The 19,887-nt window shown below is 40.5% G+C and overlaps 2 protein-coding genes across 2 annotated transcripts; both read right to left on the bottom strand.

Annotated features, from left to right (window-relative positions):
• Positions 1-207: 207 nt before the first annotated feature.
• Positions 208-4,152, bottom strand: cdkn1bb (cyclin-dependent kinase inhibitor 1Bb). Its single transcript, XM_012880367.3, has 3 exons — positions 3,206-4,152; positions 2,915-3,036; positions 208-1,707 (listed from the first exon to the last, which is right to left on the bottom strand). Exons 1-2 carry the CDS (start codon positions 3,693-3,695, stop codon positions 2,930-2,932), a joined length of 597 nt encoding a protein of 198 aa, XP_012735821.2. The 5' UTR covers positions 3,696-4,152; the 3' UTR covers positions 208-1,707; positions 2,915-2,929.
• A 694-nt stretch (positions 4,153-4,846) lies between these two features.
• yars2 (tyrosyl-tRNA synthetase 2, mitochondrial) lies at positions 4,847-14,852 on the bottom strand. The gene is made up of 5 exons (XM_012880347.3): positions 14,030-14,852; positions 9,254-9,421; positions 8,958-9,113; positions 8,047-8,217; positions 4,847-6,038 (listed from the first exon to the last, which is right to left on the bottom strand). The coding sequence occupies exons 1-5, from the start codon at positions 14,815-14,817 to the stop codon at positions 5,879-5,881; spliced, it is 1,443 nt and encodes a 480-aa protein (XP_012735801.2). The 5' UTR covers positions 14,818-14,852; the 3' UTR covers positions 4,847-5,878.
• Between the last annotated feature and the right edge of the window lie 5,035 nt (positions 14,853-19,887).

The raw sequence follows: 19,887 nt of genomic DNA, 5'->3' as shown, positions 1-19,887 counted from the left end.
TCCCCTGATCCACAGTAAGGGCCTCACCTCGCCCAGCTGTTTACAACACCCAAAATACCAGAGAGAGGTCTAAACACTTATAATCAAAGCATTTATTTTGAGTCATTCTTTTACATTATCTCAATTTATTTTTCCAACATAGTGCATTTAGTAGATGCTATACTTGAATTTTTTTTACACCCAGTGTAAAAAGCAATAAACAAGTCCTACTTTAAATTTCTCTTTTATTGATTGCAACATTTTTTTTAATTAACCACACATTACAAAAAAAAAAAAAAAAAAAAAAAAAAAAAGCACAACAAATATTTCAGGCTCAGACTGCAACCTTATAAAAGGGGGAAAAAAAAAAAAAAAATCTACCAAATAAAATATGCTTTTACAAAACAATTATAGTAAATGCCACTTTGGATAACCGTAATCAAAAACCCATTTTTTTTACTCTACATTTAACAAAAAGGAAAAAAAAAAGCTCAACATAAATAAGTTAGCATAGTTTCTCAGTGTTTTTTGTTTTAATTTTTTACAAAATATGTACACAGGTACATTTCAGAGATCTACACAATTACACAGGCGTGGTGACTGCATATGTGGGACGAGCTGGTCTTCGTCTCAGTAAAGAAAGCAAACATTAGGAAAATACAGGAGAAGCTTTGAGATGCACACACTTCCATCCTCAGCAGGTTTAAAATATGGAGGGGAGATAGAAAAAAAAAAAAGCACCTATGTTATCACAAAGAAATACAATGTGAAGTCATCTACGTAAGAAGCAACCATGTATTTGGTATTGTAGGAGATATAACCGCTTTCTAAATAAAAAACCCTCACGTCTGTAGAGAGGTAAGGCACATCAGGGTACAGTCAAGTAGAACACAGCGTGTGAAGTTTGTATGTCCTTCTCTAAGAGGATCTCAGCATCTACAGAGTGCAGAACTACAACAGGGAGGGAAAAAAAAAACAAAAAAAAAAACCAGGCCTAAACTGGTGCTAAAAGCAACGCTAAACCAATAAATATCAGAATAACCTCAATGATTGGTTTTCTTTAAGTTTCCTCCTGTGGATCAGACTCTTTAAAGAGCTGTAGATGACAATAATGCAAGGGGGAAAAAAAAAAATTTCGAGCAACATTTGTACCATTCTTCAATGCTGAGCGAGAAAATTTGACGGACTGAAGTCACACTTAAGAAATCCTAAGAAGCCGTGATTTTTATTTTTTTTTAAAGTGTAGCATTTAGGGACCATTTCAACTTCCATTGCTTTTCAGCCAAACAGAACAGCATAAAAAAAAAAAAAGTCTCAAACTACACTGCAAATCTTCAAGTCAAATCAAAATTCACACTTTTAAACATAAAGGATTTGTTTTAAATCATAATGTTTCTTATGTGCTACATATGGAGAGAAATATATATTTATTAATTTATATACACACACAGGTAGTAAAAAAAAAAAAAAACAACAAAAAAGGAGCAAAAAAGGAGCAACCTAATTGCACACTGCTACATCGACTGCTGTTAGAGGCAGTAACATTTAACTGAGTGCCAAAAAAACTTTAGTGTTTCTGTTCAGTGCTTCAACAGCGTCCTCCCCAGTCTTCAGGAGAGCTGATATGTTTCTGATGCTGCGTAGATCCTCGTCCATAGGGGGGGGAAAGCCAACACTGAGGTCTCCCGTGTTAAAGGAAAAACAAAGGGAGGGGGAGGGGGGCATCTTCTGTGTGAGTCAGAACAGGGGAGAGAGAAAAAACAAGACTAAGTTAGTACGACAGAACACTCTGTAACAAAAAAAAAATAAATATGTTTTTTTCTTTTTTTAGGATAAATGCGTTTTTTGCTGAGGACCAAAAGCATATTAGCGAGGGAACCTAAACTTTACTGTAGAAGTCACAAACTGGAAAGGCTGCTAATTGACCCCCCCTCCAAACACACACACACAAATTAGTTTTGTCCATCTTGCTTTAAATCTATTTACGCATTTAGCCTCTACTTTTGTGAGCAGCTCCATCAAAATTATTTTAGCTGTACAATTGCAATTAATGTGGAACTTAAACTTGACTTTCAATTTAGGTTTTATACACACAAAAATATTTTAATATATTGGAAATAAAAAATACACAAAACCCAATGCATATTTTAAATTAAAAAAAAATATTTTTAATTACAGAGTCGATTTTTAAGAAAAAAAAAATCTCCATTATTCTACTCCATCCTCTACTGTGCAGACTTCAACACAAAAAAAAAAACTATTTATATTTTAAGATGTAAAACACCATTTGTCCTCATCTGCAACGTGAAAAATTTCACATCCAGCCATTTCGTGTATTTATTTTTCTTTTAAGGCTGATTTGGGGGGGGGGGGGGGGGGGGGGGTTAAACCTGAACCCTCACTGCCTTGCAGGGGGAAGCTGCGTGTGTTGCAGCAGCAGCAGCAGCTGTGCGCAGAGCTTGTGTGTCTGCTCTCTCTCCAGCAGGAGACCAGCCCCTTTCCGTCCCTGCTCTGCTCTGAGCTGAGGGCAGTGGCTGCTGACGTGTTACTACTACACTGTTGTTCAGCACTTGTTTATAGTTTAGTAGGAAACCCAGCAGCACCGAAACAGCTGCAGTGAAACGGCAGCTCAGTTTTGTACCCCCCCTCACACACACACACACTTTTTTTTCTTGTTTTCACGCTGAACTTTTTTTTTTTTTTGACTGATCTTAGTGAGGCATAACTTTAAAAAAAAAAAGAAAAAAAAAAGAAAAAGTACTCCAAGAGACAGCCAGACAGCATAAACTCACTTATAATCTAAATTTCAAGTGTGGGAAAACTGGTCCTTTTTTTTTTTTACTGTTAAAGAGTTTTTAACCAACCAATCATACGCTATGTGTGTGAAACTAATCAAGGCAGAGGGAAGAACAACAAGTGTGGATCACTTTCTTACCGTTTTTGTTAGTCTTCACGTCTGTCTCCTGGGACTGGACTTTCTGGGTGTGTGTTCAACCGAGTGGCTCAGGCTCACTTCGTCCGAGCTGCTGCGTGACCTCTTATTTTGCGCCGTGGGGTCTGCGAAAAATACACAAGGAAAAATAAACTTTTAGAAACCTGCTGGTTTGCTCGGTTTCCGCCACCGCTCGGTCTTTCCTGGACCGCGGTGTTTGTGAGCGCGGTGGCCGAGCCCGACAGCGCCGCGGGTCGGGGCTGGAAATCGTGTAATCTGACGCAGATGTCGTACCGTGACACGGTCTTTTCCTCAGCCCGGCGCACTGCTCGCTACACTCCGTCTGAGCGCCCGGCGTGCCCGCGTCTTCGCTCGGAGCCACCAGGACGCAGCTATGATTCCCGTTTAGATCCACGTTGTTATTCCCAGAGCAGACGTCTTTCTCCCTCCGCGGCGGCCGCGCGTAGAAGTCCGGGATGTCCGCGGAGTCCACCGGTTCCCATGTGAGCCTGCCGTTCGGCAGCGGCCTGTCACCGGCGAAGTCGAAGCTCCACTTGGCGGACGCCGTCTCCAGCAGCTCCCGCATGTGTCCCTTAAAATCCCTCTGCAGCTCTTCGTGGTCCACCGAGCCGAAGAGGCTCCGGCAGGCTGACGGCTTCGGGTGCTCCGACAGCCGGGGCTCCGTCCGTTCCAACGTCGGGCTTCCGTTTGAAAGTCGGACGTCTGACATTTTTCCCCCAAGAAACGCTGATCGTTGGAGCCGCCAGGAGGGTCCGGTTTTCATAGGAAGGAGTGAAAAAAAAAACACGTCGCTGGAGAATGGGGGAGAAGGAAGAAAAAAAAAAAAAGAAACACAAGAAAACAACGGGTATCTCCTCGTCACGGGGGGAAAGATCCGAAACAGGCGTGGAACGGCTTAGGCCATGCGTACGGCAAGCTGGAGGCGCAAACGTCTTCTGCGGTGCTCTGACGCCGAAGATAGTCCCCGCGAATCATCAAAACAAGCTGCGCAGGAACCGAGGACGCTCTGTCAATATCGCCCTGCACCGACTGAAACTGCAGAGTAGCCTCTCAGCACCCAATATGGCGATTGAGGCGTAGTAGGGACTGGGAGAAGGGAGGCTGGGCTCACGAGGAGGAGGGCCAGAGCCGTGAGATTTGACACACGGATCTTTTTAAACGCCAAGAAGGCCGTTCATTGGTTAGAGGCAGAGGCCCCGCCCATGTTTTTTTTTTTTTTAAAGGGCCAGCGTTTTATTAATATCAGGGACAAGTTTGTAAAAAAAAAAAAAAAAAAAAAAAAAAGTCTAAATCTCGACACTATTTAAATATTGATCAAAGTATGAATCAAACTTATTTATTTTTATTAAAACACACATAGTATGCAAAATACTATGTTTTTGTGATGGTTGTGTCAGCTTGGCACATGGTGTTTAAAAGTGTTGTTTTTTTATTAAAAAATTACTATTGGGTTTTTAATTTTATTTATCCCTAATTTTTTGGGGTATATTTTTAAATACTAACATAAAAAGAGAAAAATTAAATAGCATGTGGCCCACTGGTCTAGAGCCAGTTTTGGACACCTACCCACACAGGTTTCTTATAGGTATGTACACTAGAACCAGATTGATTTTTAGAGGCTCACTGTAAAATTATAATTATTTTTTCATCTTAAGAAATATAAGCGGAAAAAAATCCTCCTTTGGTTGATCTGGGTCTGATGGCTTACTGAACCTTGGTAATCGTTTGAACTTGAAAGTTTAAAATTTTAACAGCTTGAGGCAAAACTCTGTGTAGCAGTGTCTTGGTTCTGGGTTTTTTTGTGTTTTCAACTCCTCTTAGTAATTATCTGCTATACTGCAGCAGTAGGCACTCTAAGATCCAGTATAAAAACAGACTCAACTTAGCTTTACAAAATGTCCATAAACCAGGAAAAAAAGAAAATGTTTGCATTTAATGACCATTCTATGGTTAACATACATAAAATATATATTATACAAAAACATACAAATATCACATATATAATTAGAGCAAAGACACTCAAAGATAACATCAAAAGTGTTTTTTACACACTTACACACACACACACACACAATAATTATATAAACACTTTTGATTTTATCTTTAAGTATCTTCGCTCTTTAATTGTGTACCCCTTCTATTGTTTTTGCTCTTTATCAGTGCAGCACTGACTGAAAGCGCTACACACATATTTTTTAAATTTGGTAAACGTAAAATTGAAATATTTGTTAAAACACCCCAAATAAAATATATATATTTGCCACACGTTTAATGAAAACCAAGCAATAACCTTAAAAAGCAATATTGGACGAGACAAATACCCTACATAAATGTAATATCTAAGTAAAACTTTGTTTTGAACCGAAACTGGATCAAACCCCATCCTTAGGTGGTTCTTTCCTAATGGTGTGTGTAAGGTTACACTTTTTAAAGCACAAAAAATTAACAGAAAAGCTGAAACAAAACAAATGTCTGCATCATACTTGAATAAATAAAAAGAGAATGGTTGGTTTAAAATAGGAGCAAAAGCTTCTTGTGAGAAATGACGCAATTTAATTTAACTTTGAGCAACCGTGCTACCGGCGGGATGAGTGGCGCACATTAGGATCTCTGTGGACCGCCAAGCAGGCAATGTCGCCCTCTAGTGGTCACTTCCCTCAACCTCTGTTGCAGCAGTCAGTTAAACAGAAAAAGATCTCTTTAACCAAACGCCTTTTAATAACAAATATTTAGATAAGTGGCACAGTTCTAAATGTACATCGATATATATATATATATATATATATATATATATATATATATATATATATATATATATATATATATATATATATATATATATATACACGGTTAAATGCACAGTAGTTTGAGTCCATCAACATCTTCTCACAGACTCTTCTCCTCGAGTTTTTCCTCCTACCTTCCCTGTCAGTCAATCAGGCAGCCTCAGAGGCTGAGCCACTTGATGATGTAAAAGTTTTTCTTGCCCACTCGGAGCAGGGTAAGTCCGTTAGACAAGATGTGATGTTTGGGGATCAGGACCTGCTCCGCTTTGTCCTCTCTTCGGTGGTTAATCCATACAGCTCCATCTGAGATCATCTGATACCTGTCCACAAGCATTACACAGTCAGATTCAGGCAAATCGCTAACTTTCAACTGCGTAGACTTATCACCGACAAAATTTTCTCCCCCCACCCTCTGATCTGTGGCAATTATATGCTAAATTCTACATAAACCACTTGGGTTAAGATGGTGTATCACACTCAGGAACCAGACTCTGCTGCTGGATCAGCAGTCGGTTCATTCAAGGTCAATAACTATAAAAGAAAACATTAAACAGGAAAATATGAATATTCTGTGGGCTCCAGTTTCGATGAAAGAACTTATTTCAAAATCAGATTTTGAAACGTTAGCATTTTTTTTTTGCATAACTAAAAAAAAAAAACAATCCCTTTTTCATCCTCTCCTTTTTTGTCTTGGGACACATGACATCTAAGAGGCACCATGATGTGCATCCCTTTACCTCCGAGACAAGTGCTTCAAACCTCATTCATTTACAGAAAATACAGTCTTGCCGATAGAAATCTAGACACTGCGTCAGCTAGCTCAGGAATTTATCCTGTAAATGACTACAATTTATTACTGCATTTTAATCCTGTACTGTAAATTCACAGCAACGTATCCTGTAGAGTCACTGCAACTTTTCTGAGCTGTATGAAAAACGAAATTTCGTTCTGTATGCACTCTGTGCATACAAAATGACAATAAAGAAAGTCCAAGTCTAAGCTACTCTAAATCAATAATTTGAAGAATTACACTTTTCTGGCAGTTCAGCACCGAGTCTTTCAGGGTACGCCTACCAGCTTTACACATCTAGACAAGGTTTTACCAATTATTCTCATATAAAAAAAAACACAACAACCAAACAAAACACTCAGTCAGATTAGACGGAGTGCGACTGTGAAAAGCGATTTTCACAACTTGCCAAAGACTCCAAACTGGATTTGGGTCGGCCTTTGACTGGGCCGTTGCAACACGCCACGCTGAGGCTGCAGCTCTGGCTGCATGATCTACGTCTGTCAGCCCGAGCCTCAGGAGGGTTGTAGCCTCTGCCAACGCTGCCAAACCCAAGTCCTCTGGGGCTTTTCTCCTGCTTTCATGTCGCTCGGCTTCAGCGGACTAGCAGGACTTGGTCACAGTTAGGGCTGAACGATTTTGGAAAATAATCTAATTGCGATTTTTTTTCTTAATATTGCGATTTAATGCGATTTTTTTCCAGTTTAATTTATCATTTCTTTTTAAACATATACAAACAACAAATCATTTTGTTTCCTCGCTGTGCAGATTAGGTGCTAAAAGACCCACAGCATCTAAACTCAGAGCAAAAATGATTGCATTCTGCCTACGATATATTTCAACCAAAATTGCAATTTTGACTTTTCTCTGCATTAACCACAAGCAACAAATTGACGTCTAAATAAAGACGTTTGTAAACAAGGACTATTTAAAACAATTTTTAATGTTTCTATTTATCAGAATATTATTCAAGAGAACAGCTTTTAATTGATTTGGACATCAATCCTTGTTGAACATAAAGTCCAACCAACAAGCAAGTCTATGTATTAAACTGATTGACCTGTATTTAATGCTATGTATGATTATATAAACTCTAAAACAAGTAATACATTTAGATTATCTCACTGCTGCAACTGTCTTCCCTTCCATGTGGAGGCAAACCCACTTTAAACATTTTACCAACACCTAATGGACGTGTCTAATTCCCTAATTGTTACATAGCCAAAAATTGCAGACTCTGCGATTTGGAAATTAAGTTTTTTTAAATCGCGATTATATTGAAAATGCGATTAATTGTTCAGCCCTAGTCACAGTTGTGTAGTGGAGCATATTGCGAGCATGGACCCGTCTAATAGACGCAGGGCATCGGCCCTCGAGGGATGAGCTTTGACAACCTATTACTAACATTGTATCTTTTAGGATTTCCTTGTATTCAGGTCAATCCATCTTCCCAACAACCACGAGCAGCTTCTCTGTAACTAAAGAAAGCCACCCCAATGCAGAGCTTTATTTAAACGGGCGAGGACCGAGGTACCTACCCTCTGGGTCCGTCGGGGATGGCGCTGACCTTGCGGCAGGCGTCTATCACGGTGGTCCCTGGCTCCAAGTACAGCTCGTGGAAAGGAGCCTCCCTGAAGAGTTCCTGAAGCTCCTCGTCGCTCATTTGCTCCAAAGCCTCCACGCTGCTGTGATACAGGGCGTTGGTACACCTGCAGGCATAAAACGCCGCCGCTTTTAGAGACCACGAATGTGCTCATATGAAGCGTCACGCTTTTCGGTCCTAGCACCGAGGGCTAGGGCTGGGTGATAAATCGATTTAATCGATTAATTCGAATTTACAATTCTTTAAGATTTCATTTTTGGAAAATCTGGATTTTATTTTGCCAATACACTCATTGGGTTTCCATGAAGAGAACGGCATGTGATGCTGATTATATGTTTAGGCAAAATTATTGTCAAAATATTGTTAAGTAGAAACTTTTTTTTCACCATAATATGAGGAACTTCATTTACTTTTTTTTAACTTAGTTTGAACTTCACAAGTGCAGTGAAGCCTGTTCTTAGCTCATTGTGTAATACCACTAGCAGCAAATGTTATGTTATATTTTCATTGTTTATAATGGCACGACTACCATCTTGTTTTACAAGCATGTTTCACAGCTTGTTTTTAGTTGCACTTTGAATTCAGGTCAACTCTCTGACGAAATGCTTGACATAAAAGCAAGGTTTTAAAAATAATTTCTTTAATTTCTTTTTATGAAACAAAAAGGAGGAAAAGAATTGATTAATCGGATTTGGTATGATAAAATCGGACATTTATTTTTTAATCCATATCGCCCAGCCCTAACGAGGGCCAGTCTAATAAGCTTAAGTCACAGCCTCGCTGCTGGTGGAAACCACCGGATGTCTGGTAAAACCAGACTGCCAACCCACGCAGAGCGACTCTGACCTTTTGGCGCTCTGCAGGCCCTCCTTTCCGTGCACCAGCTTGGTCACCTCTGCGGCCAGCCGTTTGTGGGCGAGGCGTTTGCTCGGGTCCTCCCTCTGCTGCTGCATCAGCCTCTCCACCTCCGCCAGAGGCAAAAAGGTGAACAACTTCAGGTACCTGCAAATGAGCCACACAGCACACCTCAGCTTCCCCACCCCCAGCAAGGCATTGTGGGTGAAGGGCTCGCAATCCCGGCCGCTCCGGTACAGGTTAGCTACCAACAGAGCCCATCAGCTCTGGCTTCCTCCTCCACGTACCCCTCCACGCTGGCGTCTGGCTGGCGGAGGAAGAACTGGTAGAGCTCGAAGGGGGACGTCTTGTCTCTGTTGAGCCACACCGCGTTTCCCGCGGTTTTGCCCAGCTTGTCGCCGGTAGAGCTGGTCACCAACGGGATGGTCAGGCCGTACACCTCCTCGCCACTTACTCTGGAAAATGTGAGAGAAATAAGAAATGAGTCTGAATAGCTCCTGGGGAGAAGATGGTGCTGCTGAACCGGGGGGAGGACCCCCACTGGGGTCACGAGATGGTCCACGTTCGTTCTTGAATATTCATGATTCCTCGACATCAGAGAGCAAACGATTTTTCCCCTCAGAAATGTGTGAAATTAACCTTCAAGTTTCTGAGTTGTTTTCTTCTTAATGCGGAAATTTGCTATTTTTTGGCCAATAAAGGATTTCTTTAATCTTCGATGGCCCTAAAACCATTTTTTTTTGTGCGAGTAAATTATGAGAATAAAGTCGTAACATCAGGTGTACAAGAATAATCAACATTGGGAGAATAAAGTCACAAAATTGTTTCAAAGTCCTGATACTAATAATTAAGGCTGCGTGATAAATCGATTTAATCGATTAAATCGAATTTACAATCTTTTGAGATTTCATTTTTGGAAAATCTGAATTTTATTTTGCCAATGAACTCATTGGGCTTCCACGAAGAAAATAGCATGCAATGCCGGATATATGGTAGAGGAAAGTTTTTTTGTTTTACCATAATACGAGGTACTCTTTTCTTTTCTCCCCCCTTTTTTTTTTCAAAAACTTGGATGCACTTGGGCTGCACTGTTAAAAAAGTGGGTAGCACTGTTGCCCTGCAGCAAGAAGGTCCTGGGTTCAAGTCCTATCCTTGCCCCGGGTCTTTCTGCTTGGAGTTTGCATGTTCTCCCTGTGCATGTGTGGGTTCTCTCCGGGTACTCTGGCTTCCTCCCACAGTCCAAAAACATGACTTTTAGGTTAATTGGCCTCTCTAAATTGCCCTTAGGTGTGAGTGTGTGAATGGTTGTTTGTCCTGTCTGTCTCTGTGTTGCCCTGTGACAGACTGGCAACCTGTCCAGGGTGTACCCCGCCTCTCACCCACTGACAGCTAGAGATAGACACCAGAACCCCTCACGACCCCACAAGTGATAGACGTGTTAGAAAATGGATGGATAAAGTCACACAAGTGCAGTGAAGCCTGTTAGCTCCTTGTGTAATACCACAAGCAGCAAACATTTGGTTATATGTTCATGTTATATCTTCATTGTTTACAATGGCAGAGCCGCCATCTTGTTTTACAGCTTGTATTTAGTTGTACTTTAAATTCATATCAACTCCCAGACGCAAAGCTTGAAATAAAAGCAAGTTTTTTTTTAGAATTATTTATTTTTGTGACTGATCTGATTTGGTATAAATAAATGAGAGATTTTATTTTTTAAGCCATATTGCCCAGCCCTACTAATAATAAATAATTCAATGCTGATGTGGGGGCGACGGTGGCACAGAGGTTAGGCCGGTTTGATCCACTGCTCTGACTGACTCTGTTGTCGTTGTGTCCTTGGGCCAGACACTTCACCCGCATTGCATGCTGGCGGTGGTCAGAGGGCCCGGTGGTGCTGTTGTATGGCAGCCTTGCCTCTGTCAGTCTGCCCCAGGGCAGCTGTGGCTGCTAACATAGCTCACCACCGTCAGGGTGTGAATGTGTGAGCGACTAAACTATAGTGTAAAGCGCTTTGGAAGTCGTCAAGAATAGTTAAAGCGCTATGCAAGTACAAACCATTTAAAAAGATGTATTTTCTTATTTTATACCAAAATATAACTTTACAAGATGCTCAACATTCCTTATTTTAACACAGGGGTGTAACACTTTTTTTGGGTAAAGGTTCTCCTAAAATTACACACAAAGGGGTCCCCAGTCTCTGGCACAGTAATTTCGGGGTCCCAGGCTTAAAAGTTTGGGAACCCCTGATCTAGACTATAGAGCTGGTCATTGGGTGGGATTAGGGAAAGCAGGAGCCAGGCCAGATTATGATTGCCCACTCCATGCAGTTAAAAGTGCATTTATCGTCATATTTTAAAGCCAGACAACGTAAAAATCTTAAGTGTGAGAAGAATGCAAAAAACACCTGATCTTTCTATTCTTTTTCAAATAGGAATAGAAATTTGGAAATACACTTTACTCAAACGACGGCCACTAAAACAGGATAGCGACACCAAACACGTAGCGTCTGGAAAGGCAAAGCACAGCCCCAACCTGAAGGACGAGGAGGACCAACACGGGTCATGCCTCAGCTGCAGCAGATGGGACCGCCGCTGTTTGACTGAACAGGAAGTTTATCAGGCAACAACAAAACGCTTTCTTTTACGGTAGAGCTGGCCGACAATTCAGTAACGATATACATCGATCGGTAGACGTGTATCGATGATAGAAAAACAGGTCAATAAAAAGTTCCACAGAATAACAGTTTTTCTTCCTTTTGCTTTCTACCATGTAGGTTAATATTACAGTCGTTACATCCTCCCAACCAATCACAACGCAGGCCCAGAACCCAAGCTCCGCCCCCTTTTAAAGAGTTCAGAGAGCACGCATTCTTTTTTTTTTTTTTTAAACTTGCAGGTTTGGTAAAAAGTTGGTAGAATAAAGGGTTTAGTTTGAATTCAGGGTTTCTTTGTGTCTGTATCTAAAAATAGGTCGCTAAGCAACAGCATAAAATGCCCAGGGCTGCACTTAAAATATATGTTTTGAGTTTGTTGATAATTATCGATATCGATCAATATGATTTCTATTTAATCGATGTTATTTTTACTATATCGTCCAGCCCTATTTTACAGCCGTTGTCCCCTTGACCCTCCGGTGTTCACAGACTGAGTTAATTGCCAGATATTAACAATGGCCTTCAGGTTATATGCCTCGTCTTCTATGGGGCATTAACTGCTACTACTGTGTGTGGATGTGTAGTGAGAGTCAGGAGGGTGACGGGAAAGACGGATAAAATGGGACATGACCGTTCAGACTGCGGACGCTTTGAAAAATATCCATTACACATCCGAATTAGTAGCACATACAGAAGTGGCACAGATGGGATTTGTTTGGGGGGTGAACATTTTGGAATTGGGCCGTTCACACTAGGGCTGGACGATATAGAAGAAAAAAAAAAGCATATTGATCAAATAGAAATCATATTGATCTATATCGATAATTATCAAAAAAAAATCAAAATATACATTTTAAGTGCAGCCCTGGCCATTTTATGCTGTTGGTTGATTACCTATTTTCAAATAAACAAAATCAAACACAACCCTTTATTCCATCTACGTTTTACAAAAACTAAGTGTTAAAAAAGAACGTGTGCTCTCTGAAGGCTGATTGAGCGTTCCTGGGTTTGTGATTGGTTGAGAGGATGCAATGACTGTAGTATTAACCTACATGATAGAATGCACTGTTCTTTTATTGAACTTTTTATTGACCCCTGTTTTTTTATATTGAACCATACGCATTTTGATCAATATATATCGTTATTGAATTATCGTCCAGATTATCTAGTTCACACTGCCATGAAAAAGATGGATGTGGGTCGCGTATGGGAAATAAAAAAGCTCAGATTTGGGTCGCATTTCCCTGCAGTGTGAACGTGACTGACCGAAATAAAGTCTAGCGTTGAAGTTGGAATTAAAGTCAGGCAATAAAATACCTTCCCATTGGAGTGCCGTCCAAGCCTTCTTGTAAAACCCGCAAACAGTACAAACCTACCAAGTACGGCCACCTAAACCGACAAGGCCAGACAAGGGCAGCACTAATCAGAAAAGAGCACGAGGCGATGGTAGAGGAGACCAAATTTTAACCTACTTGCGCAAAACACTGCATGAGAGCCTTAAAACTAAAACTGAACATCAACCTAAACACTGCTGCCACATGGTGAAAGGCGGCAGTGGCAGCATCATGCTGCGGGGACACTTTGCTACAGCAGGGTCAGTCAAGGTGACCAAGTTGATGGCTGGAGCGAAACAGGCTAATTTTTAACAACAACCTGTTAGACGGCGCAAAACACTTGGAGCATGTGTAAAGTTCAGCTTTCAGGTGGATAAAAACCCTGAACATGTAGCTACAACAAAACGATTTCGATCCAAGCGTGTTCCTGTGTTAGAATGGCCCAGAACCAGGGGCGGTTCTAGACAGGGGCCAACAGGGGCCCATGCCCCTGTAGAAATAGTCCTGGCCCCTGTTATGGCCCCTGTACTAAAGACATGATATTAAATACACTTCTCAATTATTTGCAATGGCAAAGAAACCATAACTGATTGGTCACTTTGAAAAATATTTTTTACCCATACAGTTTTACTCTAAAAAGAATTTAAAACTTAAGATGTTTCACGTTTAGCTTTAGCTGTAATGATCTCGGGGAGAAGTTTGCAACTGCTAGATCAGGGGTCAGAAACCTGCAGTTCCAGAGCCACAAGTGGCTCACTTAATATTATTACACAGTTAAATATTGCCATTTTATTGTTTTTTTTTTTTTTTTTGTTTTTTTGTGCCCCTGTGAAAAAAACACTGGCCCCACCTTGGCCCCCCTGGTAAATTTGGCCTAGAACCGCCACTGCCCAGAACCAAACCCAGCTCACAGTCTGTGACTAGTTTGGGTTTGTATTGGGGGTGGGTTGAATATTTCTGCAACTATGGCGCCTGCCATTGATTTTTTTTGGAGGGTAGATTTGTGGATATCCGGTCATTTGGTGTTCTCGTTTCCTACGTGCAGCCTGAAATGGAGGTGGATGGACATTTACTTGTGAATGTACTCATGGCCGGACATCAAATTGCCCAGCTGGTCGGTGCCTCCGAGCTGAATCCTGCAGCCGTATAATTGGTTCAGGTGGTAGAAGTCATAAGCTTGGAACACCTGGTAGGTGAACTCTGTCAGGCTCATACCGTCTGGGCTCTTCAGCCGGGACTGCACGCTGTGGCGGCTGAGCATGGTCCCCATCCGGAAGTGCCTGCCGGTCTCCGACAGAAAGTCCACCACCCCCCAGCTCTTATACCAGCTCCGGTTGTTCAGCACGTCCACGGTGCCCAGCGGCCTGGAGGGGTCGTGGAAAAGCGCCTCGTGGTTGGTGAAAATCCTCTGCACGCTCTCCCGGATGCGGCGGGTGTTCCCCTCCAGCACGTCCGCGGACAGCCGCTCGCGCTCGCTCGTTTTCCCGCTCGGGTCCCCGATTTGCGCCGTGGCCCCGCCGAGCAGCGCGAGGACGTTGTGCCCGGCGCTCCGGAAGTGCAGCAGGCCGATGATGGCGAGCAGGTTGCCCACATGGAGGCTGTCGGCCGTGGGGTCGAAGCCGCAGTACACAGTCTGAGGAGCGGACTGAAGCAGCCGGGGAAGCTGGTCCTGTGCTGCGTTTTCTGGGAACGAGTCCTTCAGAACGCCGCGCTTATACAGAGAGAAGAGCAGTCCGCTGGCCGCGGGAGTGGAGCAGTGAAATTCAGACCCGAGTGTGAGGAAAACACGTTTTCGTCCAAGGAGGCGACTGGGCGCATGCCGCGGAACACAACAACGGATCCTGAGCATGGACACCGCCATGTTGGACAATGTGACGAGAAGGGGAAGAGGAGCGTTTTGAGTCGATTCTATAAATGTAGACTGCCCCCTGCTGGAGTGGCTCTGAATCACCAGAGCGACCACAGGCTTGGCGGTGGTTCTCAAAGTGGCGACCGCAATCAACAGGTGGTTTAAATAACAGAAAAGATAACAGTAGAGCATCTTAAAGCCATAAAGAATGAGATAAAACTAGATTTAAAACAGATCAAGTCCATCAGCCGACATTATGCCTGTTGATGCTTATTACAAACTCAACCGAACATCAGGATCACAACTCTCTTCCAACATCATTTTGTGGTTCAGGAGCTGATTGAGATGGATTAAAGTGATAGTTACGAAGTTTAATTCTTTAAGTTTATGCAAAGTTAATATATTACCTGAAGTAAATAAGTTGGCATCTTTATTAGGATAGCCCATATTCAGATTACTTGTTCCCGGAAACAGCTAGTCCAAGAGGAGACAAGCCCAAAGTAGAGTTCTACAGTCTTAAAACCTTTCCGAACTCAAAAATCATTTAATTTTTTTTTTATTTGTTATCACCTTTGCAGTGAAAGGTTAGTTAAAGACAAGTCAATGATTACCTACACATGGAATAGAGGTTGGAGGCGATGCGTCACCAATATTCCCTCTGCGTGAAACGTTCAGATGAACAGAACATGTACAAGGCTGTAAAGAACTGTTTGCCACCTTGCATATTTCCTCTAGTTAGGCTTTCAAAAATTATTCATATCAAACTAATTTTAATATCAGACAAACTTGAGGAAATACAAAATTCAGTTTGTAAATGATGCTATCATTCATTAAACAAAAAAAGTAGAATTTCTGGTTCCATCAATTGCAGCAATTCATCCAAGTTCCTGTAAAACCAAAACAGCCCTACACTACCAACATGTTTGACTTTTGATATGATGTTCTTCATGTAAAATTATTTTTTTTAAATATATAATGGGTTGCACAAAGTTCCTAGTGTGCAGAGAATGCACGCGTAAAGAATCTACAAATAATGAAGTGTTCATGTAAGCCGTTATATTTTAGCTCTTTCAGTTACTTTGACCAGAAACACTTTACATACTGTGTTCTCAGAGGACGTTCAATGCCGGTGCGCCGCCTCCAACTTAATTTAACAGTGTGCGAGTTCGGTCCACTGACGATTCACCAGATTTTTAAAATCTTTATTTAGAATGATGCATTAAACCAGTGTTTCCATTTTTTTGTATTGGACAGTAATTTTTTTACCCAACAATACTAAGCCAGAGTTTGTAATGCAAATAGTTAAATAATTATATTTATGCTTAAAGAAAAATTAAGTAGTGCATCAAATACCAACGTCCCCACCTAACACCAACGAATCACTCTTCGTAAAAACATTTTCGTTCCTGGCCTATTACCTTTTTTGCTTTTTTACATGTTGGCATCGCTTCACTGGTGTGAAAATCAACTACGACTGTCCTTCACATCTGTCTTGGATTTCATAATAAATATCCACTGAAACGTAAATTCTGACCTAACTGGAACCCCCACCCTCATCCCACAAATGTGAAATAAACAGGCTTTCCAACAGTATCCGATTTACTGCCCAGAAAATCATCACAAAGAAATAATCAAACTTTACTTTTTGTGATAACTAAATAAAAAAAAAAAAATCAAAACTGTGCCTGCAAATGTGGTTTACAAATATATCAGAATCAGTATGCTCTCAAGACGAGTCAAGCATTTTTCTCTGGTGTAGAAAATATTTCTGCCTTTGTCTTCATGCTTTTTGCATTTGCAAATGTTTTAAGTAAATGTCTTCAGCATAACTTTGGGGGCCCGGGACCCGACTTTTTCCACATTGTGAGATTATTACGTTTAATCACAGGAAAGAAAAGAACCAACTATAACAATCCACAGTATTATTTTCAGTATTTGCAAGCTACACTGTAGGTCAGTTTGGCCCCAGAGTTTCAGTCTAAGAATTTTTTAGAGGAACTATTACTTTTTTCTTAACTATAAAAGCTAAGATTTGTTTCAGAATATTTTTTTTATATAAATATATAAAAATACTATAACCATGGCAACTAAAGTTATTTCAAACCTCAATAAACAAGGTAGAGGATTTCAAAATCATTTTATTTTTAAATCCATTCAATGTCAATTTGCCTTCTTGCTTAAATGACTAAATATACAGTACATTCAAACATTTACAGTATTATCCAAGCCACAAAACACACAGACAACACATCCAAAGAAACTAAATGTGAAGTAGACTAGAGCTGCAGAAATAAACAAACTGAAGGTCAAAAAGAAAAAAAAAACTAATTCCTATGACTGCTACCCTTGGAAAAAAAAAAAAGATCTGTCAGTACTGGAAAAGAAAACATTAAATCTTTTTCTGTATTGTCGTTTGTTTATGTGCTGTAAGGCAGAACACCATAAACATAATGTGTTAGACTGAATAAGAAAGACAGGGACGGAGAAACAGTACCTTTCTATATCCTGAGCTAGTTCAACAAAGGAAGACTACGATTCCCTGATACAAGTTAAAAAAAAAATCCCTTGTCATTTCTACATCAAACAAAACGCCCCCAAGAGTAAACCAGCTTCACCTCTCAGGCCTTTCTTGTAGTGTTTCATCCACCTTCAGTTCAGCTTTTAAAAACCATTTTAAGGAAATCCTTAATTTTCACTAACAGATTTGTTTAAAAAAAAGAAAGAAAAATCAGATCCTCTTCTGAACCTATAAGCACATCTTGTAACCTCTATGATATCCCATCAGGCCAAATGAACAGGCCAATGGTTTAAAATTCCCCAATGAATCTTGGCGTGTACACACACTAAGGCACATATTGTTGGTTTATCGCCAAGCATATCCGGGATCTGCAAGGTGAAAAACTGAGCTGCATTCAGTGAATCATTCGCAGTCTGTGACAAGATATACAGCTGAAGCCAGATATTTAGAGACTGTAGAAAAAAACTGTATTTTATTTTTGCTGACTAACATTAAATCAGGGTAAATTTTTACTATTTAGTCAGTCAGGATTACAAAATTATTTATTTTTGCTAAATACCAGAATAATGAGTAATATATATATATAATGTCTGGTTCGTCCTTGGGTAGAATCCGGAGATGACTATAGATGCCACGTTCCTCCGTTTAAATAATTATATGCAAGTATAAATAAAGTGACGATGCACTCGCGGGTGGGCGCAAAGACCTCAACTTTTGGAGACACCTCCTGGGATCTAATCAAACTAAAATTGAAGCGTTCATTACATTTGGAGGAAAAGGGTGTAAGCTTTCAAGCCTGAGAACCTGATCCAAACTGGGAAGCATATGGTTGGCAGCATCATCCTGCATGGGCGTTTTGCTGCAGAAAGGACTGCTGTACTTCTCAGAATAGATGGCATCACGAGAAAAGGCCATTATGTGGAGATACTGAAGTTAAATTGTATCTTAGAAATGGCTTACGCACAAAGTCTTCCAAATAGACATTAACCTTCTCAACATAACCGAAAAAAGGTTTAAAAAGTTACTTAATGAGAACAAAGGCAATGCTCTGGAGTGGCCATCACAAAGCACTGATCACAGTCCCCGTAGAAAGTTTGTGGGCAGAGAAAGGCGACGTAGATATCTGGCCCAGAAGAGCATCTGGAAAAAGGTGCAAGACTTCCAGAAAACTATGGTGAGAAGCTTGTGAAACTTCAGAATTTTAATAATATAAACAAATACCTACAAATATTCTGGAATGTAGCAAACAGTAAAAAAATTGGGGTAACCCTAACTGATCTAACCAGGAAATTTGAGTTTAATGAAATGTAAAAAAAAAAAAAAAAAAGTTTAGAAGTCTTTAAACAGTTTATACTAATATCTGGTTTCAACTGTATGAAAGTAAGTTGGAGGCAGCTTGGAGGTCGGTAATCTATCTGTGGCAGAGCACATGTTTGAGATGGTACAGTATAGCAGCAAGTCTGGAGAGATTTGTCAGACAGAAACAGGACAGGAAATCAATCTGTTCTAAATTTACATTACTGCATCATCTATGCTCTGATAGCAAATGGCGTGATGGCTAAACATGAGTGCATTTAGATTCTCTGGTAGCAAACAGATGTGTACTGTCAAAAAAATAAAACCACATTTTGCAGTTGAGGCAGCTAAGGATCATTTGATATTGAGAAATCTCTATGCATATATTATCTCTATCTGTATTCTGATGTGCAACCTGAGCGAACAGTATCAAATAACACACTCTTTTTCAATGTATGATCAGTACTATGTAGTAGCTAAACATTCACAAGATATCTTATCATTAAACTATACTCAGAGATGATGGAGTCAAGTTTTTAAATCAGTCACATCAAGTTGTGAGCTCAAACAGCTCTGCACAGCCCAAAGCTGCGCATGGTTCGGATCAAAAGGATTCAATTCAGGTTTGATGGTTTTAACCAAAGGAATGTCCCTAGTAGGGTTCAGATTAGTGGATATTCCAATCACAAGTTCCACCTTTATTCTATTTACACGTTTAAATCATTTCTTAGTATAAAAATATGATCTAGATCAAGTGAAACACAAACATTAAAGCAACAAGAACAAGCAGTAGACACCCTTCGTTTACTTTTAAATGTAAAAAGTCTTTAGCAAAATTAGGGATATACAAAGTCCATTACCATGTGTCTTGTGTACACCTATAGATTTAGCTTTTAGTGGGGGTAAATGGAAATGCAATCAGCTATGTACAAACACCCCGATTACGAAAGGTGATGTCGTCAGGGTTGCACAATACCATAAAAAAAAAAAACAAGGACGCTCTTGGTCAAAACCTTTTTGTCCAAGAAACTCTAGGTGTAAAATCTTGTGAGAACTGCTTTATCCTAGACACACACACACACACACTACGTGTGGATTAAAGCTACTTAAGCCAGTTTGCATCACGAAGAGTTTGAGGTAACTTTGCATGTCCTGTTTTGTAGCATAACAGCGTCAAAAGATATCCAGTCCTTATTGTCACTGAAAAACCAAGATCTATTTCTTCTTTAATTAAGGCAGACTAAATGATTTAATTGTTATTTTTAGGG

The sequence above is a fragment of the Fundulus heteroclitus genome, unplaced genomic scaffold (genome assembly GCF_011125445.2).
Source record: "Fundulus heteroclitus isolate FHET01 unplaced genomic scaffold, MU-UCD_Fhet_4.1 scaffold_52, whole genome shotgun sequence".
NCBI classification, from domain to species: domain Eukaryota; kingdom Metazoa; phylum Chordata; class Actinopteri; order Cyprinodontiformes; family Fundulidae; genus Fundulus; species Fundulus heteroclitus.
The sequence above is the reverse complement of the archived record's forward strand: the minus strand, read 5'-3'. Positions and strand labels throughout refer to the sequence as shown.